We start from the raw sequence: 26133 nt of genomic DNA, 5'->3' as shown, positions 1-26133 counted from the left end.
TAGACTAAAACCGTTAATAAGTATATTACAAGCAAGAGGGTAGTTAGCGGAATAGTAGATCCCTCTGGGGTGTGAAAGGAAAGATGTATGAGGGGGAGGATGTGGTGGATGAGACACCCGGGAGGGGAGGGGAGGTGAGGGGGACCTTTAATATTCTGGTACATGACTGTGTCAAGAAAGACAACATGTTTGTATATAAACACACGCCCCTCTCTCCCTCTCACACACACACATCCAAAGCAGGGCAGAGCTTTTGTTAGGAAGGAACTGCAGGTGCTAGTTTAAGCCCAGAGTGGTGAATCTCTGGAACTCTCTGCCACAGAGGGTAGTTGAGGCCAGTTCATTGGCTATATTTAAGAGGGAGTTAGATGTGGCCCTTGTGGCTAAGGGGATCAGGGGGTATGGAGAGAAGGCTGGTACAGGATACTGAGTTGGATGATCAGCCATGATCATATTGAATGGCGGTGCAGGCTCGAAGGGCCGAATGGCCTACTCCTGCACCTATTTTCTATGTTTCTATGTTTCTAAGCCGAAGATGAGCACAAAAAGCTGGAGTAACTCAGTGGGTCAGACAGTATCTCTGGAGAGAAGGAATAGGTGACGAAGAAGGGTCTCGACCCGAAAATTCACCCATTCCTTCTCTCCAGAGTTGCTGCCTGTCCCGCTGAGTTACTCCAACATTTTGTGTCTATCTTCGTGTTATATATATGTGTATAAAACACCCTCAGAGTTCCCGGAAAACTAAACTCTGGAATCGGTCCGCTCAGTGAACGGGAACAGGAAACTGCGGTTTCACAGCAACCGTTTGTTGTCTGCTTGCCTGGCAAGGGATACAGAGATCAGACTGAGAGGAGAGGTGATAAGCTTCGAGACTGGAGGTGGGACCCCGGGACTGGGAGCGTGAAGAATCCTCATTCACGGACGAACAGAGAGGCTGAAAACTCAGCAGACACAGCAGCTCTGGGAGGTTCGACCGGGCAGGCAAATTGGACCCAGAAAGTTAAGGATCGACCATGCCGGGACACAGCTCACGGATGCGGGTCTCTGTACAGGAGAAGATCTGGGATTTGCAGAAAAAAATCCAGCTCTTGGGTGTGTGTGTGTGTGCTTGCTATAATAGGAATACTAGTTTATAAATCGCGTTTGATTGCATTAACGGGTACCTGTTTAATGTACACCTTGTGTCTAGGAGCAGAATCCCCGCCTCCATATACTCACCTCCCATCCCTGAGTCCCTAATCCTTTTACCCCCGCCCCCTTTCTCCTCTGTCTCATAAATTCATGTGATAGGAGAAGAATTAGGCCATTCGGCCCTTCAAGTCTACTCTGCTATAGACAATAAACAATAGACAATAGGTGCAGGAGTAGGCCATTCGGCCCTTCGAGCCAGCACCGCCATTCAATGTGATCATGGCTGATCATCTCCAATCAGTACCCAGTTCCTGCCTTCTCCCCATATCCCCTGACTCCGCTATCTATAAGAGCCCTATCTAGCTCTCTCTTGAAAGTATCCAGAGAACCGGCCTCCACTGCCCTCTGAGACAGAGAATCCCACACTCACAACTCTCTGTGTGTTACTCATTTCCCTTCTAAATGGCTTACCCCTTATTCTTAAACAGGTTCTGGACTCCCCCAACATCAGGAACATGTTCAATTATGGCTGATCTATCTTTCCCTCTCAACCCCATTCTCCTACCTTGACACCCGCACTAATCAAAAATCTGTCAATATTAAATCTTAAAAATATCCATTGACTTGGCCTCCACAGCCATCTGTGGCAATGAGTTCCACAGTTTCACCACCCTTTGACTAAAGAAATTCCTCCTCATCTCCTTTCTAAAGGAAGGCTAACATTTTGCTGCAAGTTGTGAATGTTTCTGCAACACAAGTGAGGCTGTGGGCATCCTCCACTTTGCTAGCTAGTTGTGATGCCAGCTGCACAGACATCCAAGCGGAGATATGGTGACTATGTGAGATATATCCTAACCTTTGTTCAAGAAAGAACTGCAGATGCTGGAAAATGGAAGGTAGACAAAAGTGCTGGAGAAACTCAGCGGGTGCGGCAGCATCTATGGAGCGAAGGAAATAGGCAACGTTTTCAGGCCGAAACTCTTCCTTACTTACCTTAATAACCTTACTCTTTGCTATCTTTCAGAGGGCGACCACAAGGCTTATTATGAAACATCACAGGATAAAATCAAGAAAAACAAGGAGAACATTCAACAGCTGAGACAAGAGAACAAAGAACTGCATAAAGTATTGGCAGGAACATTGTTGGTAAGGTTGGAGTACCTGTTGACTACACACCTTAGAAAGTCTCTCAAACATGGAAGTCTTGATATGAATGAGTGAATGAATGAATGAATGAATGAATGATGAATGCATGAATGAATGAATGTATGATTGAATGATGAATGAATGAATGAATGAGTGAGTGAATGTATGAATGCATGAGTGAATGATGAATGAATGATGAATGCATGAATGAATGAATGAATGATGAATGAATGAATGAATGAATGAATGAATGAATGAATGAATAAGTGAATGAGTGATTGAATTAATGAATTAATTAATGAGTGAATGAGTGAATGAATGATGAATGCATGAATGAATGAATGAATGATGAATGATGAATGAATGAATGAATAAGTGAATGAGTGATTGAATTAATGAATTAATTAATGATTGAATGAGTGAATGAATGAATTAATGAGTGAATGAGTGAATTATTACTTTATTGTCACATGTGACAAGTCACAGTGAAATTCTTTGTTTGCATGCCCAAGGTATGCAAATAGTCGCTACACAAAGGGCGCTGACACAGTTACAAAGTAAGCAAAGTTACAAAATATGGGACAAGCATTTTTAACGAGACTGAGCTCTTTCCCACTTAGCTTGATCTGTGACTACAATATTTCATTTTCATTTTGATTTTGCAAAGAAAACACTTGGAAGATCATGGGTAGGGTAAGGAAACTGTCAAAAAATACTCAGAACGAGCCAAGATGTTACTTTGGCAAATTTAAGACACTATTGGAATAGACATGGTCTTGCAGATGTCATTGTGTCACCCAACTCTGTGTCCATATGCATCTGTTCAAGTTAATGGCACTGCCAGTGTAAACATTGACAGATGGAATGGATGTAATGAATTTGTAACTTGTGTTTCAGAGTGATGAGAAACTTGACCAGGTTTCATTTCAAGATCATCATGAGAAAATGGCGCTGAGAAACAAGAGTGGGAAGGTAAACCTTTATTGGATTTCTTTGACCATTGCACAGCTGTTAGTTTGTTTCCAAACATTTTGAAGGTGCAAAAGTGGAGATCTGATTTTAATTCCAATGTCCTGGATAGAGGATGTTGATTTGAGGTTGGTCAGAGACCAAAAGGATCTTGACCAGTCTTTAGCGTTGACTCTGAAGTTTACTGTGTTCCACAAGTGCAGTGGAAGGCTAACTGTTTGGTAACAATTGACATTAATTAAACTGTGAGCCCGACTTAGTGACTGGTAATCTCTGCTCTGACATCAAGAACTCTACACACTCTGTCCCTATATCATAACAATCTTGTTTCCTGCATCATAGCTGGAAACTGTTCAGATCTAAACCTGAGGCGCTGTAAAAGCAGAGATTGACCATTCTTGATTAGTAAGTGTGTCAAAGGTTATGGGAGAAAGGCAGAAGAATGGGGTTGAGAGGGGGAAATCCAACCAGCTCAGATGGACAAGTGAGATATTGGTATTCTGCAGGAGAGGGAACTATATTCAGTTCTGTGACTGATGAAGGCCAGCATGCCAAATGTTTTTCTTACCACCTTATCTACCTGTGATGCCACTTTCAGGGTACAAACCAAGCAATTTCATGTCTTCTTTATCAGATTTACTATTAAAATAGTACTGTGGTTCAGACTCTAAAGTGGCAGGATTGCTTTTGTTTCGTGCCAACATTTATTACAATTTTCTGCTTAGACTTGATATATGTAACATTTTGATTTCTGACAATCTGTGTTTATCATAACTCATGCATTTGCCAGGATGTCGTAATAGTTATGGATCAGAAGGTTTGTGACAAGTCTAAGCGCCTAAATGCTCTTAAACACGAGACAGAAATGAAGAAGAAACATCAGATGAATCTGGATCTACAGTACACTAAGCTCAAGGGGGAGGCTGCCTTCCTGCAGGAGGTGGAGGAGAACACATCAGAGGAAGCACAGGTGAGAAAGGAAAAATCACATGAAAAAATCAGACCAAGTTAGTTCGGAGATACAGCGCGGAAACAGGCCCTTCGTCCCACCGAGTCTGTGCCGACCAGCGATCCCCGCACATTAACACTACCCCACACACACTAAAGACAACTTACAATTATACCAGCTGTTGGAGATTCACTGTGATGGATGTCTATATAAACTGTGTTAAGTGTGGGTCTTGGGGGGTTTATTTGTAATGTAAAAAACTCTAGTAAATGTAATTTTGTTGAAACCTAGGTTTGAATGACAATAAATAGCATTCCATTCCATTCCTCTTGCTCTCTGTCATCATTCAGTATGTCATTGGCTTTTGTGTTTCAGACCTTGAGGCTGCTAGAGAATCGACTGGAGAAAACGCAGCTGAAATGTGTTGAGGCCACACATGTGATGAAGGTGTATCAACGACTTAAGGCCCATCTGCAGGTGTGGTTACTTTTGCTCATGCCTTGCTAAAATTCCTAGGATGGGAGATGCTTTAGACTTTAGAGATACAGCATGGAAACAGGCCCTGCGGCCCATTGACTCCGCACCAACCAGCGATCACCCCATACACTAATGCCCCTGTCCCACTTAGGAAACCTGAACGGAAACCTCTGGAGACTTTGCACCCCACCCAAGGTTTCCGTGCGGTTCCCGTAGGTTTTTGTCAGTCTCTCTACCTGCTTCCACTACCTGCACTACCTGCAACCTCCAGCAACCTCCGGGAACCGCACTGTTCTGTTCATACAGACTGTACTGGTCATCAGCATGTCTCTAGACAATATTCACCATGACAATCCTTGTACCTTCAAAGGCGGAGACATTTGGAAGGAAAGGGTAGATGAAGCAAAAGGTCTCAGCGACCATTAGCATAGAGAGAGTGTAGAACTGAACATGCTGGTTTACACCGATGACAGACACAAAATGCTGGAGTAACCCAGCGGGACAGGCAGCATCTCTGGAGTGAAGGAATGGGTGATGTTTCAGGTCGAGACCCATCTTCAGAAGTCTTGACGCTCTGCACACAATACAGTGGTGTGAAGAAGGGTCTCGACCCGAAACGTCACCAATTCCTTTTCTTCAGAGATGCTGCCTGACCCGCTGAGTTACACCAGTCTTCGGTTATACCAGCATCTGCAGTTCCTCCTTACATTATCCATGTACCTGTCTAACTTGTTTCATTAAAAAAAAAAAGGGAGAGTCCCAGCCTCAACTACCTACTCTGGCAGCTCGTTCCATACACCCTATGTGAAAAAATTACCCCTCAGATTCCTATTAAATCATTTCTCCTTCACCTTAAACCTCTGTCTTCTGGTTACGCTTAGCGAGATATTGGTGACTTAATCGGATCTGGGATATTGTGTCCCTTATGTAATTCCATCCTTTAGGACTTGCTCTCTGGATATCCTAATTGTTTTGAAACATCTTTACGATCTAGGAGGAGAGCGTGACCTTTCAGAAGCAACTGGACACGTTGGAAACTGAGATCCTGCAACAACGACAACAGCTGAAGGAGCTGCAGGTCATGAACACAGGGGCTCAACTCTCTCGTGACGAAGCCAAGGTACAGGTCACAACATGCCCAACACACACACACAATACAGAATAAATCAGCATTGAAAACCGGGAGTCCTGTGCTTGCTTGGAGCAGCATAGGGCACTGATGAGAGGGAATCTCATTGAAACATATAAGACTGCTAAGGGTTTGGATACACCAAAGGCTGGAAACATGTTCCCAATGTTGGGGGAGTCCAGAACCAGGGGCCACGCACAGTTTAAGAATAAGGGGTAAACCATTTAGAACGGAGACGAGGAAACACTTTTTCTCACAGAGGGTGGTGAGTCTGTGGAATTCTCTGCCTCAGAGGGCGGTGGAGGCCGGTTCTCTGGATGCTTTCAAGAGAGAGCTAGATAGGGCACTTAAAGATAGCGGAGTCAGGGGATATGGGGAGAAGGCAGGAATGGGGTACTGATTGGGGATGATCAGCCATGATCACATTGAATGGCGGTGCTGGCCCATAGGGCCAAATGGCCTGCTCCTACACCTTTTGTCTATTGTCTATTGATCCGATATTTCCTCATGACCCATGGTCTATGCCTGGTGAAAGAGCTGTCACCGATTTTCCCTGTAATCTTCTCATTCCCATCAATTCTCCCTCAGATCTATCACGGTTAATTAGTCCCGTGGGCAAAGACTTACACCAACATGAGAACATGGAGAAATAAGGTGCTCCAAAGACTGGGAGAGGCGATTGGTGTAAAAATAGGTGGAGCAGATGAGGACAAATCAAGGCATCTAAGAAGAGTTAGACAAATATGCTGGAGAAACTCAGCGGGTGTGGCAGCATCTATGGAGCGAAGGAAATGGGTGACGTTTCGGGCCGAAACCCTTCTTCAGACAAATAAACAGTGGCTTTCCCCTGTTCCTTCCTTGGGGACCCTCCTTTCCATCTTGTCTCCATCCTTTTCACAATTAAGGCATGTAAGAGTGTCAACACTTTATGAAAAGTTAGACTGTGTCTTGAAGTCAAATAGTCACAAATAACATTGAAAGAGTGGTAAATGGAAGTTACAAGTTAAGGGAGCAAACACATTTGCAACCTTACAGCATGCTGCCACTAGGCGAGTCCTCTAAAGCTTATTGATTAGGAATGTGTGAATCACCTATTCGTGTTCTCCAGAGATGCTGTCTGACCTGCTGGGTAACTCCTCGCATGATTTGTCCTGTAATCGTGAAAAATGCATGCTGTGCCACCACTTTCTTGGAAGTTTAAGGAGGTTGGGCATGTTACCAAATGTTATAACAAACTTGTATTAATGCATTGCAGAAAGTCAAGTCAAGCAAGTTACATTTATTTATATAGCACATTTAAAAAACAACTCTCGTTGGCCAAAGTGCTTTACATTTGTATAAGAATAGTATAAACAAACAAACTACATACATATATACATACATATAGCCCTCGCTCAGAGGACGCCAAGAAAGGCATGGGAATACAGATACGTATTTAGTCTAGACTTAAAGGAGTGGATGGAGGGGGCAGTTCTGATGGGAAGAGGCAGTGGCGGACTGGCTAGGGTGTCAGCTTGCAAGTGGGCCCCTGTTAAATGATAGCATTGTAGTTGTGGGTGGGGCCCCTTTATCTCCTGGCAACCAATATTTTTAGACACAGTCCGCCACTGGCAAGAGGGATGCTGTTCCACAGTCTAGGAGCATCCTGGCTGGTTGCTTCATGGCCTGGTACAGTAGTTATTCCAATACACAGGAACACAAGAGATTGCCGAGTGTGGTGGGCTAATTCTGGTCCGTCACGGCACAGCACTTCCCACCATCAAAAGCATCTCCATGAGTTGCTGCCTCAAGAAAGCAGCATCTACCATAAAGAATCCCCACCATCTCAGATTCAGATTCAGATTCAATTTTAATTGTCATCGTCAGTGTACAGTACAGAGACAACGAAATGCATTTATCTCTTCTTGCTCCTCTCATTGCTACCATCAGCTGAGAGACACAGAAGCTTGAAGTCCAACACCAACAGGTTCAGGAACAGCAACGTTCCTATAACCATCAGCTTCTTCAACCAATCTACACAACCCTATTCCTGTCTCTACAACGGAACACAACAGACCACATTTTGAGCTATTTCTTCATTTGTTTGCATCTGTGTCTTGTTTTGCATAGTCATTTTCTTTTCACTATCTTTTATATAAAATGTGTGCTCTCTATGATATCTGTGTCTATATGCCTGTGATACTGCTGCAAGCAAGCGTTCATTGCACCTACACCTCACCATGCTTGTGCCTTTGACAATAAGCTCCACTTGTCAATGGCAGAACCCCATATTCTGGTAGTTTTGTTAATGTATCGCGCAACAACAGCCCAGTGATTGTGGTAATAACGCCACTGCTTTTTGTGTTGAAACGGTTACCAGTGTTTGAGTAATGTTGTTGGCCAGGGTGAGCTCCGTCAGCAGGAAGAGGTTATGCATAAGGAACGTCGGGAACGGGAAAAGATCCTCAGTGAGTACAAGAAGCTGGCCGAGGAGAAGAGAACACAAGCAGAACGTGCTGAGCGGCGGGTGAGAATTACACCAAATGTATTCTTAAAAAAAATCTCACTCAAGTATTATCTTGTTTACAGTGCAGCATGTTTACATATTCTGTTGTGCTGCTGCAAGTAAGAATTTAATTGTTCTATCTGGGACACAAGACAATAAAACACTCTTGACTATTGACTCTGAAAATAGACTTTTTATCAATGCAACTGCACGTTTAGAATCACAGAATGGTTGCAACATGAATTAAGAGATTTAAGAGAGAGTTAGATAGAGCTCTAGGGGCTAGTGGAGTCAAGGGATATGGGGAGAAGGCAGGCACGGGTTATTTATAGGGGACAATCTGCCATGATCACAATGAATGGCGGTGCTGGCTCAAAGGGCCGAATGGCCTCCTCCTGCGCCTATTTTCTATGTTTCTATGAAGGCCTTTTGTTCTGTCGTGTTCATACCAACTCTCTGTGCAAGCAATCCAGCTAGTCCCACTGCCATTCTCTCCCCCCATAGCCCTGAAAATTATTTCCTTCCAGGTATCAATCTCGTTCTCTTTTCATCTGATAGGGCAGTGTTTTAATCCGACCTTTCAGTGACCAACTCCAACAGTCCCAGGCACGACACTTCAACTTACAATCATTCTCATAGAGTCATAGAGTAATACTGTGTGGAAACAGGCCCTTCGGCCCAACTTGCCCACACTGACAAAATGCCCCATCTACACTAGTCCCACCTGCCTGTGTTTGACCCACATCTCTCTAACCCTGGCCTATCCATGTTACAAGAGTCCCAGCTTCAACTACCTCCTCTGGCACCATATGTTCCATACACCTACCACTCTTTGTGTGAAAAAGTTACCCCTCAGATTCCTATTAAATATTTTCTGCAGGAACAGGGTACTGATTTTGGATGATCAGCCATGATCATATTGAATGGTAGTGCTGGCTTCAAGGGCCGAATGGCCTATTCCTGCACCTATTTTCTGTTTTTTGCAGTCTTGGATGGAGCTGTTCCCAAACCAAGTTGTGATTCATCCCGATAAAATGCTTGCTACAACTCATCTGTTTAACATGGCCTGTAATTTGTACTGAAGATACATCTCTGGAGAAAAGGAATCGGTGACATTTCGGACCATCCAAAACATCACCCATCCCTACTCTCCAGAGATGCTGGTGGCCCGCTGAGTTATTCCAGCACTTTGTGTCTATCTTCGGTTTAAACCAGCATCTGCACACAGAGAGTGGTGAGTCTCTGGAACTCTCTGCCGCAGAGGGTAGTCGAGGCCACACAGTTCATTGGCTATATTTAAGAGGGAGTTAGATGTGGCCCTTGTGGCTAAGGGGATCAGAGGGTATGGAGAGAAGGCAGGTACGGGATACTGAGTTGGATGATCAGCCATGATCATATTGAATGGCGAATGGTGCAGGCTCGAAGGAACCTAATTCAATTTCAATTTCAGTTTTATTTTTAATATGTTTATTTATTTATTTTTTATTTATTTATTTTTTTTGTGATTTTTTTTATGATACTGCCTGTAAAGGAAATTCATTTTGTTGTCTCAAATTGAGACCATGACAATAAATTTGAATACAAAGAATACAATACAAGAATGGCCTACTCCTGCACCTAATTTCTATGTTTCTATGTTGCTATCTGCAGTTCCTTCCTCCTGTAACTTGTACTGTTGGGGAACCTCTAATATCTGAAGTGACAATGGTCTTTTTCTGGGGTGGGTTTCCCTCAGGCTTTGCGAGCAGCTGCCCACTCCGATGAGCTCCACTTTGATCGGCCAGAAACCGCAGAAACTGCAACCGAGGAGAGGTCCAACAACACTCTAGAAGAATCCTTCCAATACATTAAAGCAGTTACCGGTGTCACTGATGTCCAGGTGAGGTACCTGGGCCATTTGTGGGAGAGGTCTGTCTGTAATCCAGTCAGTCATTGTGTGCTGGTCAATGCTTAAAGCTATTCAATGGTGAGCGTGCTCATAATATTTGATATTCTGCAATAAGAAATTACATCAACAAAACCACTTTCTTCTTATTTATCCGGGTACTTCACGATAAATGTGTATTTATGTCACTACTGCTTGTTTCTTAACTATCACACTAAAAGCCCTGTCCCACAGTGCGAGTTCATTCCAAGAGCTCTCCCGAGTTAAAAAAAAAATCAAACTCGTGGTAAGCACGGAGAATGGACGTAGCGGGTACGTCGGAGCTCGGGGACGTCTCTTAGCGGCTCGTAACGCTAACGGCAGGTACTCAGGAAGACTCACTAACGGCAGGTAAGCACGGGAAGACTCGTGAAGATTTTTCAACATGTTGCAAAAATGTCCACGAGAGCCCCGAGTACCGACGAGTGGCCATCACCGTAAATCTCCGAGTTCGAATCAGGGCAAAGTCGGGAGAGGTCTTGGAATGAACTCGTACCGTGGGACAGGGGTTTAAGAAATAATGACATCATGTATTTCTGATGCTTTATCTCAATTCAAAAGATGAACTCAGTAGTTTAGTTTAGTTTAATTTGGTTTAGACGTACAGCATGGAAACAGGCCCTTCGGCCCACCGACCAGCAATCACCCATACACTAATTCTATCTTACACACCAGGGACTATTTGCAGAAGCCAATTAACCTACAAACCTGCATGGGTTTAGAATGTGGGAGGAAACCGGAGCATCCGGAGAAATCACACAGGGAGAATGTACAAACTCCGTACAAACAGCACCTGTAGTCAGGATTGAACCTGGGTCTCTGGCGCTGTGAGGCAGCAACTCTACCACCACGCCAGTGTGATAAGTAAAATGTGCAGAATACTGAGGTCTTCTGGCTTCTTGCTTTTGACCTCAGGACATTGTGAAACACTACATACTACAGGGAGAGACTCTGAAACACTTACAGCAACTGGAGCTGGAAAATAAGGACCAGTTGGTACAACTGAAGGTGGAGAAGGAGAGGCTGCAAGCACAGTATGATCACATGAAATATTCTGGTGAAACCAAACTCTCCAGGTATGAAGAATATTATTGTATTTCCTGCCTCATTATTCTGTTCCCAACACCCTACATTGTATATACAAATATAGAAACAGCAGGAGAGCTTTGAACCATTTACACCATTAAAATAAGATTGTGAACTGGCCCCAGATTCATATAATAGATGTGTGAAAACGCACACCTCCAGATTCAGGGACAGTTTCTTCCCAACTGAAGTTTCTTCCCAACTGAATATCAAGCAACTGAATCATCCTATCGATAACTAGAGAGCTGTCTTGAGCTACTATCTACCTCATTGGAGACCCCTCAAACTAGCTTTAATCAGGTTGTACTGGACTTTACCTTGCACTAAACGTCATTCCCTTCACCGTGTGTCTATACACTGAAAATAGCTCGATTATAATCATGTATTGTCTTTGCTCTGACTGGTTAGCATGCAACAAAGAGCTTTTCACTGTACCTTGCTACACGTGACAATCAACTGATCTAAACATACGCTGCCATCCGCATTGCTAACAATGCTATTCTGTTTGATTGGATACATGGTTTTCTATTCTATCCTATGAGTGCCTTCCCCACAGCCATCAGGCTATTAAACCTGGCTCGGACAAAACTTATTAATAACCCATTTTCTGTTATTTGCACTTTACCAGTTTATTTATTCATATATTTATATTACGGTATATGGACACACTGATCTGTTTTGTAGTAAATGCCTACTATGTTCTGTGTGCTGAAGCAAAGCAAGAATTTCATTGTCCTATACAGGGACACATGACAATAAACTCACTTGAACTTGAACTTGATTTATCAATATATTGAATAATTTCAGCTACTGAAATATCCTGCCATTTAGAGAACCTTCCCATAATCTGTCCTCTCTGTCTCTTGCTGTTCATTTAACTCCATTAGTCGGTCATTAATTACCTTCAGTTACACACATTTTTACTTTGATTAACATACATAATGGCAACATTTTCCAAACACTTTCAATGATAAATAGTTGGATAAATACATGTAAATAACATCCATCAATATTCCCCGATCCACTAATCCACTCACTTCTTCAAAAAATTCTGTCAGATCTGCCTCCATTGACCTATAAAAATCCAAGTACTCAGTTCCTCTATCCTTAATAACACTCTAGCATTTACCAACAGCAGAATTAGGCTGTAGTTCCCCCTCTTGCCTTTCATAAATATCAAAGTTCGTTGTAAGGCAGTAGCTCTCCTGTTGTGCCACTGTGCCACCCAAGTTCTTAAACATGGAAACATGGAAAATAGGTCCAGGAGTAGGCCATTCGGCCCTTCGAGCCATTCAATGTGATCATGGCTGATCATCTCCAATCAGTACCCCGTTCCTGCCTTCTTCCCCATATCCTGACTCTTTAAGAGCCCTATCCCGTTCTCTCGTGAAAGCATCCAGAGAACCTGCCACCACCGCCCTCTGAGGCAGAGAATTCCACAGACTCACAACTGAGAAAAAGTGTTTCCTCCTCTCTGTTCTAAATGGCTTACCCCTTCTTTTTAAACTGTGTGTGGCCCCTGGTTCTGGACTCCCCCAACATCGGGAACATGTTTCCAGCCTCTAGCGTGTCCAAACCCTCAACAATCTTAAATGTTTCAATAAGATTCCCTCTCATCCTTCTAAACTCCAGAGTGTACAAGCCCAGCTGCTTCATTCTCTCAGCATACGACAGTCCCGCCATCCCGGGAATCACCTATTATAGGTGAACTTTGTATAGGGAGGCAAGTAATTGAAGTAACGGGACAAGAAGTGGCTCAAGGCTTGCCCCATGAACTGTCCACTTTATTGCTACATAGCGGCTTAACATAAATATGTTTCCACGTTCCTCCTGGTTTTTGACACAGTGAGCAGAAATTGTTAACAGACCTGCAAGCTCACCTGGAGGACGAGAAAAATCGACGGGATAAATCGATAGAGCATCTCGAATATGTCAACCGCCTCATTCTGTCCACTAAAGCTGGCATGGAGCACATCTCTGACAAGATGCAACACATGCAAGTTGTAAGTGTATAAGGTCATAAGTGTTAGGAACAGTTAGGCCATTCGGCCCATCATGTTTACTCTGCCATTCAATCATGGCTGATCTATCTCTCCCTCCTAACCCCATTCTCCTGCCTTCTCCCCATAACCCTTGACACCCGCACTAATCAAGAATCTATCTATCTCTGCCTTAAGTCTGGAAGTTTTTTTGGCCTTCCATCACAGCGATGTGATGGATGTTTATGTAAATTATGTTGTGTCTTGGGTCTATTTGTTTGTAATGTATGGCTGCAGAAACGGCATTTCGTTTGGACCTCAAGGGGTCCAAATGACAATTAAATTGAATCTTGAATCTTGAATCTTAAAAGTATCCATTGACTTGGCCTCCACAGCCTTCTGTGGCAATGAATTTTACAGATTCACCACCCTCTGACTAAAGAACAAGAACAAGGGTCACAGTTTCCAGAACAAGGGGTCACTGTTTAAGGATAAAGGGGAAATCTTTCAGGACTGCGATGAGAAAAACATTTTTTACACAGTGAGTGGTGAATCTGTGGAATTCTCTGCCACAGAAAGTAGTTGAGGCCACAGTTCATTGGCTATATTTAAGAGGTAGTTAGATGTGGCCCTTGTGGCTAAAGGGATCAGGGGGTATGGAGAGAAGGCAGGGATGGGATACTGAGTTGGATGATCAGCCATGATCATATTGAATGGCGGTGCAGGCTCGAAGGGCCGAATGGCCTACTCCTGCACCTATTTTTCAATGGTTCTATGTTTCTATACCTCCTCACCTCCTTCCTAAAGGAACGTCCTTTAATTCTGAGACTGTGACCTCTGGTCCTAAACTCCCCCACTAGTGGAAACATCCTCTCCACATCCACTGTACCAGGTTATTCACTATTTGGTAAGTTTAATCGAGGTCTCTCCTCATCCTTCCAAACTCCAGCGAGCAGAGGCCCAGTTCCGTCAAATGCTCATCATATGCTGCCTCAGTGGCACAGACCTCACATTAGAGTATTACAGACAGTGTGCATTGCTTATAGTGGAGGGTTAATGCATGGATTACATGGTGTTCTGGAATTGACATCAGATTGATTTCAGCCAGAGTAAGAATCTGATGGATTCTATAGTTTTTACATAAGTAATAATGTGATTAATTCTATTGTGCTATAGATAGATAATCTGCTCTATTCTGAAAGTGGTCCAGACATTCCCAGAGAATAAGCCAATTCCAAATTATCTCAAATAATAACCAAGATAATCCACTTGACTTCAGAGACTGCAGTCAGGAATTCCAAATAGTGAATATTCTGATGACATCCACTATGGGATTAGACTTTACAGATACAGTGTGGAAACAGGCCCTTCGGCCCACCGAGTCTGTGCCGACCACCGATCATCCCATACACTAACACTATCCTACACACACTAGGGACAATATACAATTTTACAGAAGCCAATTAATCTACAAATCTGTACTTCTCTAGAGAGTGGGAGGGAACCGGAGCTCCCGGAGAAAACTCACACAGTCACGGGGAGAACGTGCAAACTCCGTACAGACAGCACCCGGAGTCAGGATCGAACCCGGGTCTCTGGCGCTGTGAGGCAGCAACTATACTGCCGCGCCACTGTGCCTCACTAATCAGATTGGCTCCAATATGTTTCAGATAAGCAGCAATCTGATCAATTAAGGTGGCACGGTGGCGCAGCGGTAGAGTTGCTGCCTCACAGCGCCAGAGACCCGGGTTCCATCCTGACTGCAGGTGCTGTCTGGACGGAGTTTGTACGTTCTCCCCGTGACCTGCGTGGGTTTTCTCCGGGTGCTCCGATATTTTCCCACTCTCCAGAGAAGTACAGGTTTGTAGGATTGGTATAAATGTAAATTGTCCTTAGTCTGGGTTGTATAGTGTTAGTGTACAGGGATCGCTGGTCGGTGCAGACTGGTGGACTGAAGGGCCTGTAGCTGCCCTGTATCCCGAAAATATAAAGTCTAAATTATTCAATACCTCGATTGGCAACATGCTACTGTAATTCTTTTTTTCTTTTTTCTTTTTTTTAATTTTTTAATTTTTGTTATTCTTTTATTAGAATCATATACATATCAAAACCAAAACACAATTTGTTTATCAATTACATATTAATGCAGTTCTTTTTAAAAAAAATGTATTTAAAATTTTTTTTTAAATCTTTTTTTAATTTAATTTATTATTATTTTTTTTATTTGTTTTGTAATTCTGCCAGATCCTCTGACTGTGACGTGTTTGTCGTGCTCTTCAGTAATGTCCTTAAAATGCTGCACAGTTGCAAGAAAATGCCACGTAACTAAAATGTCCACTTTGTGCAGTCGCAGGATAGTATTGGCACCGTGGCCCTGATCTCCAGCTCGGAGGAGTATGTGTTGGACCTGCTGTCAGTGACAGACGAGAAGCTGCTGCAACTCTATCAGCAGCTACGTACCCTTGACCTGCACAAGATGCTGCAGCTGATGGCAGAGGAAGAGGTGTGATACTGATACAACACCATCGTTCCATTCATTCAGTGACATCCAGTTGCATTTGTTCTGGGCAAGTGGGTGAGGGGAGGGAGGAGATACAGTATGCATACAATTCCTCAGGGCGTGGGGGAAGATTGAGGTCCTACTCATGGGTTGGGGAGTCTTCCTCTCGTGTATGGCGTGCACAGCCTAAAGTTATCGGTCAACTTGTTCAAGAAGGAACTGCAGATGCTGGAAAATCGAAGGTAGACAAAAATGCTGTGGAAAATCTGAAAAATGGTTTCGACCCGAAATGTCACCCATTCCTTCTCTCCAGAGATGCTGCCTGGCCCGCTGAGTTACTCCAGCTTTTTGTGTCTATCTTCGATTTAAACCAGCATCTGCAGTTCCTCCTTACATTGTCCATGTACCTGTCCAACTGTTTCTTAAACGTTGGGATAGTCCCAGCCTCAATTACCTCCTCTGGCAGCTTGTTCCATACACCCACCACTCGATGTGTGGAAAAGTCACCCATTAGATTCCTATTAAATCTTTTCCCCTTCACCTTAAACCTCTGTCCTCTGGTCCTCGATTCACCTACTCTGGGCAAGGGACGGGACTCTGAACATCATTGCCAGATAGCGTGCTTCTTTACTGGGTAAGGTTGCCAGGAGGTGGCGTTGAATGGGAAATAACTCAGTGAATCCCCAGTGATGTTTACTTCCTGTTAGAATACATTTAGCTGGCAATCGGTCGAATGCTGACATTATTTTTTGCCTTTCAGTTCCATGCCAGTGTGGAAGGCAAATTGCCACCGTACAATATGAGGGTGAAGCTACCAGCCGCCCAAAAGCTGGACGTGTACGAGGGTGAGAATCCACACTTCATCACCGCACATTCTCTTACTACTTTTGTAAAATTAAAGTTTTGTTTTCTCTGCATGGCTGCAACCAACCACATATTGCTGTAGCTATCAGTAAGCAATGTAGGAGACACTTAGAAAGCAAAATAGACAAAGAATAGTCTCAACCCGAAACGTCACCCATCCCTTCTCTCCAGAGATGCTGCCTGTCCCGCTGAGTTACTCCAACATTTTGTTCCCATCTTCAGTTTAGACCAGCATCAACAGTTCATTCCTACACTTTATATCTAGGCTGTTGAATTTTTTAATTCAAAGTTTATTAAACTTTAATAGTTTATTCAAACTTTATCCAGGGTATAAAATATATACAAGACAGGCACTGTGTAAAAATTCTGCAGTCATTCTCATACATTTATTGCGTCATTACAAAGTGTTTACAAATTTTATCTGACAGCCTTGCCATCCATGTGGCCCCCGGGGTGATATCCCCTTCCCACATTTGAGGGGCTCCTCCAACCCACCCCGCCCCCCCCCCCCCACCTCAATGTCCAGCAGTGGAAGGACCCTGGGGTGCATGGGATAAAACTAAAGGGCTCTCAGCATTAGACTGAAAGGTTGAATGTCCACGACACTGCAAATCTATGGAATATTCTGCCCAGTGAGCTGTGGGGTCTGAATCACAGAGTGTATTTCAAAGTTAAGATAGGTTTTTGAACCACAGAAAACTAAGGGTGATATGGGTAGAAGGTGAGTAAGTTAGAGGAGGCAGACACAAAATGCTTTTCTTCTCTCTCTCTCCCTCTCCCTCCATCCCTCCCTCTCCCTCTCCCCCCCCTTTCTCTCTCTCTCTCTCTCCTCTCTCTCTCTCTCTCTCTCTCTCTCTCTCTCTCTCTCTCCTCTCCCTCTCTCTCTCTCTCTCTCTCTCCCTCTCTCTCTCTCTCTCTCTCTCTCCCTCTCCCTCTCTCTCTCTCTCTCTCTCTCTCTCTCTCTCCCTCTCTCTCCCTCTCTCTCCCTCTCTCTCTCCCTCTCCCTCTCCCTCTCCCTCTCTCTCTCTCTCTCTCTCTCTCTCTCTCTCTCTCTCTCTCTCTCTCCATCCCTCTCTCTCCCTCCCTCTCCCTCCCTCCCTCTCCCTCACATTCTTCCTCCTTCCCTCTCTCCCTCCCTCTGTCTCTCTCTCCATCTCTCTCCATCACTGGTCTCGTGATCACATCCTTTCCCCACCCTACCTTGGTGAATCTCTAATGGACTCTCTCTTCCTCTGTGTGTCGAGTAACTAAACACTTCCCCGCTGCAGATGCTGACGAGGATGAGGATGCTGATGAAGACAATGACAGTGGAGACAATACTGGTGACATTATTACACGAGCAATGTTGAAGGTCCAGTCACAGCAGATAGTTGACTGGAAGACCAAGAAGAAATCTCGCCCCAGAAGGAAGAAGGCAAAGCACAGATCAGCGCAGGAGGGCAGCCCAGCGCCTCTTCCCATCCTTGCTCGTTAGTCCTCTCTGTCGTAACTCTGGCTCCCAACTTGTAGGTAGTTTGTAACAATTCAGGAAGGGTGGCCAGAAGGATTGACAACTATTTGCAGCATGTGTTTTCTGAATAGATGCTGGGTTAGAAATCACTGGGCAGTATTTTGAAGCAAGCACTAGGTTAGAATCCCACTGTAGAGCAATAAATAGAGCCATCTCTCTCTCTCTCTCCCTCTCCTTCTCCTTCTCTCCCTCTCTCCCTCTCCCTCTCCATTCACCCTCTCTCTCCATCTCTCACTCTCCCCCACCTCTCTCTCCCTCTCCTTCTCTCTCCTTCTCTCTCCCCGTCTCCCCGTCTCCCTGATCACCTTGTCCATGCCCACCATTCCATGTTGAAATAATACGCTTGTGCTTCAACCCATACTATTGTCATTGTTAATGGGAAAAAAATTAAAAAAAAACATTTCTGAAGCCAGCTGCATCCTAGTGAGTGATGTTTTTGAGATCTTCTCATCTACTCATCCTTTGTTCCATATGTCAGTACTGTGTGAAAAGGTTGAAGGGTGGAGGATCTGACAATATTTTTCCAGTTAAAAAAAAAATTAACTTGCTGAGGATCTCAGCTGAAGACAGCAACTGTAGGACGGTGGCGGCGAAAACCTGAATTAGTGAAATAAAGTCAAGAAACTCAATGGCGGCAAGGTAGAGTTGCTGCCTTACAGCATCAGAAACCCACGTTCCATCCTGACTACAGGTGCTGTCTGTACGGAGTTTGCATGTTCTCTCTGTGACCACGTGGATTTTCACCAGGTGCTCCGGTTTCCTCCCACATTCCAAAGACGAGCAGATTTATATGTTAAGTCAAGTCAAGTCAAGTTTATTTGTCACATACACATACGAGATGTGCAGTGAAATGAAAGTGGCAATGGCAATTGGCTTGGTATAATTGTAAATTGTCCCTAGTGTGTGTAGGATAGTGTTAGTGTGCGGGGATCGCTGGTCTGTATTATCATCATCATCATCATATATATATGATGATGATAATGCAGAGAATATCAAGCTCAAGATCTACACTCATCACAGAGTGGTGAATCTGTGGAATACTCTGCCACAGAAGGTAGTTGAGGCCACAGTTCATTGGCTATATTTAAGAGAGAGTTCGATGTGGCCCTTGTGGCTAAAGGGACCAGGGAGTATGGATATATATATATCAGTATGACTGCCCTCTCCATAGGGTCGTCTACGTATTCTCTGCATAGGATTTTTTGTGCCTGTGCATTTCCATATACGAATTTAAAAATGCACATCTTCTCTGAGTCAACAGAAAACTATTACTTTTAGACTTTAAAGATACAGCACGGAAACAGGCCCTTCGGCCCACCAGCGATCAGAGTTACGCCCTATACTAACATTACTCTACATACCAGGGATAATTTACAATTTTACTGAAGCCAATCAACCTCCAAACCAGTACGTCTTTGAAGTGTGAGAGGAAACCGGAGCGCCCGGAGAAAACCCACCTGGTCACAGGAGAACGTGCAAACTCCATACAAACAGCACTCAGAGTCAGGATCAAACGCAGGTCTCGGACACCGTAAGGCAGCAACTCTGGCTACAAAGAGGCAGGGTGAGACCAGAGGTCCAATAAGATAAAGATATGCAGCCAAGGGCTGTCAAATATGCCGAGAGACAAGTCACAGTGAAGGAAAAAGGAAGATGTTTGTGAGAAACGTTTTGTCATCACAGCTAACGTAACGGACAGAGGAACTGGGATATGGAAATAGTTAGCAGTCCCTGCGTTGTGTAATCACTCTGTTTAATGATGAACCAATACAGCCCCACCGCTAACACGCCCGAACATGGGTTCAACTCCAACACCAATCATTCGAAGCAAAGAGCCTATAGTGGAGCAAGATAGACCACTCCTGCTAAATGCAATGGGCTGACGTGTAGTACGCAACGGAGCGGAACGTGGGCCTTTCTTTCATCCATTTCCGTAACCGGACCCGACCCGACGCAGTGTAATCAACGTTGCGGGGGAACAGTTTGTGTTAATAAATTTAAATTCTGTAAATGAGGAGAAGATTTTTACCAAAGAACTTTTATTTTTACGAGGATGTTTCCGTAACCGGCTTCCGTCTCCGCACTAGTATCTTTGCTCCGCTACGGGATCTTTGGTGCGGAGATGGAAGTTGGGCCGAAAATTACGCGTGAATCTGCCCATGACTGTACTACGACTTTTTTGTCGAGTGGACCATCTTGCTCGCTAGAGGATCTTTGATTCGAAGCCCACCCCCACTGCCCGCGTGGTTGGTCGGCCCAGATCACGCCCGGTCCACGTGGGAGTTCGAGCCCGACCATCGAAGGTTCGAGAGCCAAGTGGCACGAACACAAGATGGCGGCCACAATAGAGTCCTTACATGAGGCACTCTGGGCTTGGAATGGATATTTGTAGTAATCTATCTTTTGAAACAGATGCAGAGATCTACAAATGGAATGGAGAATCATTGATCGATCATGAGGATGAGAGTTGCAATTGGCAGCAAATGTAACACAGTTTAAAGTTCTCTATGTCACAAGCAGCACTAATGTAGGAGAGGGATGTGTGGATAGAACTGGTAGTAGAGATAGCAGGTAAAAAAAGAAAGATAGATAGTTAGATTAGATTAGATTGCTGAGAGTTAGATTTCGCTTTTGGGACTAACGGAATTAAGGGAGATGGGGAGAAAGCAGGAACGGGGTAATGATTTTGGATGATCAGTCACGATCATATTAACATAGAAAATAGGTGCAGGCGTAGGCCATTCGGCCCTTCGAGCCTGCACCGCCATTCAATACAATCATGGCTGATCATCCAACTCAGTATCCTGTACCTGCCTTCTCTCCATACCCCCTGATCCCTTTAGCCACAAGGGTCACATCTAACTCCCTCTTAAATATAGCCAATGAACTGGCCTCAACTACCTTCTGTGGCAGAGAGTTCCACAGATTCACCACTCTCTGTGTGAAAAATGTTTTTCTCATCTCGGTCCTAAAAGATTTCCCACTTATCCTTAAACTGTGTGACCCCTTGTTCTGGACTTCCCCAACATCGGGAACAATCTTCCTGCATCTAGCCTGTCCAACCCCTTAAGAATTTTGTAAGTTTCTATAAGATCCCCCCTCAATCTTCTAAATTCTAGCGAGTTGAATGGCGGTGCTGGCTCGAAGGGCCGAATGGCCTACTCCTGGACCTATTTTCCATGTTTCCATGTTTAAGAACTTGGGTGGCATGGTGGCACAACAGGAGAGCCACTGCCTTACAACAAACTTTGATATTTATGAAAGGCAAGAGGGGGAACTACAGCCTAATTCTGCTGTCGGTAAATGCTAGAGTGTTATTAAGGATAGAGGAACTGAATACCTGGATTTTTATAGGTCAATGGAGGCAGATCTGACAGAATTTTTTGAAGAAGTGAGTGGATTAGTGGATCGGGGAATATTGATGGATGTTATTTACATGTATTTATCCAACTATTTATCATTGAAAGTGTTTGGAAAATGTTGCCATTATGTATGTTAACCAAAGTAAAAATGTGTGTAACTGAAGGTAATTAATGACCGACTAACGGAGTTAAATGAACAGCAAGAGACAGAGAGGACAGATTATGGGAAGGTTCTCTAAATGGCAGGATATTTCAGTAGCTGAAATTATTCAATATGTTGATAAATCACTCATAGGATAGAATAGAAAACCATGTATCCAATCTACAGAATAGCATTGTTAGCAATGTGGATGGCAGCGTTTGTTTAGTTTAGTTTATTGTCACGTGTACAGAGGTACAGTGAAAAGCTCTTTGTTGCATGCTGGCCAGTCAGAGGAAAGACAATACATGATTATAATTGAGCTATTTACAGTGTATAGACACACGATGAAGGGAATGATTAATTTGTAGGTAAATGGCTTGGTGTAAATGTAAATTGTCCCTAGTGTGTGTTGGACAGTGTTAGTGTTCGGGGATCGCTGGTCGGTACAGACTCGGTGGGCCGAATGGCCTGTCTCTGTGCTGTATCTATATATTTTAAAAAAGAGGTTTGAGCTGCTGCAACAGATAGGTGGAGGTGGAGGGAGAAAGAAATAGATAGTTGAGTGAGTGGAAGCATAAACAAGACTAGATATATTCAGGAGGCCATCATGGCAGGGAGGGCATTAGTCACCACAGGGTGGTGTGTTTGACTTTGACTATAGATGGATTTAATTTACAAAAGTGCTGCTCAAAGCTGGAAAATGACAAAAGAAAGAAGTGAAAGTGAAATGACTGAGCGCGCAGTGTTCCAACAATACACATGATATGACTGAAAACCAGAACTGGAAAATCACCAGCACCATTACTGAAACAGCATCAAGAGAATAGAACTCTTGACTTTTAAGCGACGTTCATTTCCCACAAGTTGTCACCTCATGAATCATGATTGACACAAAAAGCTGGAGTAACTCAGCGGGACGGGCAGCATCTCTGGAGAGAAGGAATGGGTGACGTTTCGGGTCGAGACCCTTCTTCCAATAGACAATAGTCAATAGGTGCAGGAGGAGGCCATTTGGTCCTTCGATCCAGCACCGTCATTCAATGTGATCATGGCTGATCATCCCCAGTCAGTACCCCGTTCCTGCCTTCTCCCCATATCCCCTGACTTCCGAGTCTATCTTCGGTTTAAACCTGCATCTGCAGTTCCTTCCTTGCCACTTCAGGAACCTGGATGTAGGTGTGGCATCTAGCTGCAAGGAAGGGCAGGTAGAGATTGCACAGGGTATTAACTCATCAGGACTGAGCAAATGTAAGGAGCATTGCATCAGGAGAGATTCCGCACCTAATCAACAGTATGTGATTCATCAAGACACAAAATGCTGGAGTAACTCAGCGGGACGGGCAACATCTCTGGAGAGAAAGAATGGATGGCGTTTTGGGTCGAGACCCTTCTTCAATAATCTGCCTTCCAAGTGCTCCAGTACCGATACCTAAAGGTAGCTTATCTTCTGCTTCAGCCCAGTGCTGGAGCATTTAGATACTACAGAGAGGTTTTGCCATGTCTAAATATACAGCCTCACCAAAAGGTTACAGCAAATTTCAGGAAAAGACAAAGTGCTGGAGTAACTCAGCGGATCAGGCAGCATCTGTGGAGAACATGGATAGGTGACTTTAGACTTTAGAAATACAGTGTGGAAACAGGCCCTTCAACCCAGTCAGTCCACACTGATCCCTTACACTAACACAGTCCCTCTTACACACTAGGGCCAAGTAACAATTTTACCAATTTTGCCAATTGAATTACAAAATTGCACGGCTTTGCAGTGTGGGAATAAACTGGAGATCCCGGAGAAAACCCACGCAGTCACGGGGAGAACGTACAAACCCCGTACAGACAGCATCCATGGTCAGGATCGAACCTGGGTCTCTGGCGCTGTAAGGCAACAACTCTACCACTGCGTTACTAAGCTGCCCCTGTAGTGTTTCGGGTGTGGGCCCTTCTTCCGACAGACAAATTTCAGGAACTCTGAATTAGGGCAGCCAGAATGTACAGTGTTTGCAGTGTCCGTGCGTGTTGCGTCCCGTTATAACATCAGATCAGATCTTACTGTTTGGGTGCAAGTATTACTCATTGCATTCCTGAAAAGAAAAAAAAAAATTCTATTTCCCAATGCAGATGGCTCCTGGTTTTGAAGATGTTGGATCTGAAGAAGGGCCTCGACCCGAAACGTCACCCATTCCTTCTCTCCAGAGATGCTGCCTGTCCCGCTGAGTTACTCCAGCATTTTGTGTCTATCTTCGGTTCAAACATATGTTGAGCTTCACTGGACCAAATGACTTGCCACACACAGTATTCACATATTAAGAGAGACCACACCATTAACAGAAGGTCGATAAAAATTGCTGGAGAAACTCAGCGGGTGAGGCAGTTTCTATGGAGCGAAGGAATGGGTTTCGATTTTTCCAGCATCTGCAGTTTCTTCTTAATCACATTATTAACATGTCACTGCTGAGAGACAGAACCAAAGGCTGGAATTTCTAACCACAGACAACTTCCTCTCCGCCTTCCATTGACACTGTCTACAGTAACCACCCCCAGAACAAAAGCCTTCTCCCAATAAGTTTAATTTTGCAGTTTCAAAATCCCAAACCACGTAACCTATAAGGCCATTTTCCATGATCTGCCTTGAGCCACTGACCATTCAGCCACAAACTCATTTTGACCTTTCATGGTCAATCTGCATGGAGTCATCATTGTAGCTCACAGGTGATGGAAAACAGAAAACTCTGGAGGTACTCAGAAAGCCAGGCAATATCTATAGTCATATAGTCATACAGTGTGGAAACAGGCCCTTCAGCCCAACTTGCCGACACTGGCCAACATGTCCCAGCTACACTAGTCCCATCTGCCTGCCCTTGGTCCATATCCCTCCAAACCATGTACCTGTCGAACTATTTCTTAAACATTGCGATAGTCCCAGCCTCAACTACCTCCTCCGGCAGCTTGCTCCATACACCCACCACCCTCTGTGTGAAAAAGCTGTAAAGACAGCAACTCTACCGCTGTGCTAGAATTAGCATTATTCCAGGGTCAGAAGAAGGCAGTTCGACAATTAAGGTCCTATAGAGATGGGCTTTAAATGCTAACAACACATACATTCATGAATAACATGCATAATGATAGCCTGTGCAGTTCAGGATACCCCAAAAAATGTTGTATAAATGCAATTCGTGTAATACAGTATTGTATATATCCTATATATTGGCAGCCTCACCAATGGTCTGTCTGTCTTTTCATCCTCTTTATTATTTTTAGTGTGTTTTAAAAGGTTTGTGTTAATGTTCTCTGGTTTGTTTTATGTGGGGGGTTGGGGGGAGGGTGACGGGTGAACTTTTTCTCAATCTCTTACCTTGCCGGAGATGCGATTGTTTTCCAGGTCGTATCTCCGATCGCTCTGCAGCCTAACATCATGGAGTTGGCGGCCTTGCTCGAGACTGACTTTGAGCCCCAACGCGGGGCCGTGGACTTACCAGCGGAGCCAGCGAACGGCACTCCAACCGTGACCTGCGAGGAGCTGGCAGTCTCGGGTAGAGACGGATGTCGGGAAGCTCCAAGCATCAGGAGATTCGACCAGCGTGGGGGAGCAGAGATATCAAGTGGGCACCTCCTTTCACTAGTATTTCATTACGTTAAGCCCCCAACTCGGGTAGGCTCAACACTTGGTTCTGGCATCCCACAACAACCCCCCCCCAATACCTGCTCTCATCACCTGTGCTACCAGTATCGACCGAGTAAAGGAAGCTATAGGCAATTCATTCATTCAAACAAATGCTAAACATTTGCAATCTCTTCCACTTATCCTTATCACCCATTCCTTCTCTCCAGAGATGTTGCCTGTCCCACTCAGTTACTCCAACATTTTGTACCTATCTCCTATCTAAAATGGTATACTTCATAAAGTTTCTAAACAAGATATTTTCTCATTGTCTATCTGCTATATGAAGAACCTGCAGCTTAGAGAGTCATAGAGTGATTGCCCACACCGGCCAACAATGTCCCAGCTACCCTAGTCCCACTTGCCTGTGCTTTGTCTATAACCCTCCAAACCCGTCCCATCCATGTGAATATGGTATGGTCACCATGCATCTGACCATAATGACCATACCATTTACCTATTGCACATGTCTAGTGTATAACATGTACTTTCTATATGTCCACTGTAAATATACTTACAGTAATAACATTGTCTAAAAATACATTTAAACTTATGAAAAACAGTTGTGTTTTAGGAATCCGTTTTGGAACATAGGGACTTCCCAAATGTTGGTCTTCCCTTTCATTTTCATTGGGTTACTAACTTAATACTTCTAAAGGCATGGGTCCAATCATGCCTGTTTATGGGTCAACAATTCTCAGATTTTTGTCTATTGGCCTATTTGTGTAGGAAGGAACTGCAAGTGTGCAAGAAACAACAGCAGATGCTGGTTTACACGGCAGATAGACACAGAAGTCGCCACTTGCAGGGATCGTTCAGTAGAAT

The 26133-nt window shown here is 44.1% G+C and overlaps 1 protein-coding gene across 1 annotated transcript; it reads left to right on the top strand.

The window, feature by feature from the left end:
* The first annotated feature begins 808 nt into the window (after nt 1-808).
* odad3 (outer dynein arm docking complex subunit 3) lies at nt 809-18562 on the top strand. The gene is made up of 13 exons (XM_055664033.1): nt 809-1092; nt 2156-2277; nt 3175-3249; nt 4037-4216; nt 4571-4672; nt 5667-5792; nt 8185-8307; nt 10022-10165; nt 11126-11286; nt 13143-13299; nt 15623-15778; nt 16536-16620; nt 17908-18562. The coding sequence occupies exons 1-13, from the start codon at nt 1014-1016 to the stop codon at nt 18111-18113; spliced, it is 1716 nt and encodes a 571-aa protein (XP_055520008.1). The 5' UTR covers nt 809-1013; the 3' UTR covers nt 18114-18562.
* The last annotated feature ends 7571 nt before the right edge of the window (nt 18563-26133 follow it).

The sequence above is a fragment of the Leucoraja erinacea genome, chromosome 39 (genome assembly GCF_028641065.1).
Source record: "Leucoraja erinacea ecotype New England chromosome 39, Leri_hhj_1, whole genome shotgun sequence".
NCBI classification, from domain to species: Eukaryota; Metazoa; Chordata; class Chondrichthyes; order Rajiformes; family Rajidae; genus Leucoraja; species Leucoraja erinaceus.
Note: the sequence above shows the minus strand (reverse complement) of the source record. Positions and strands in the feature narration are given on the sequence as shown.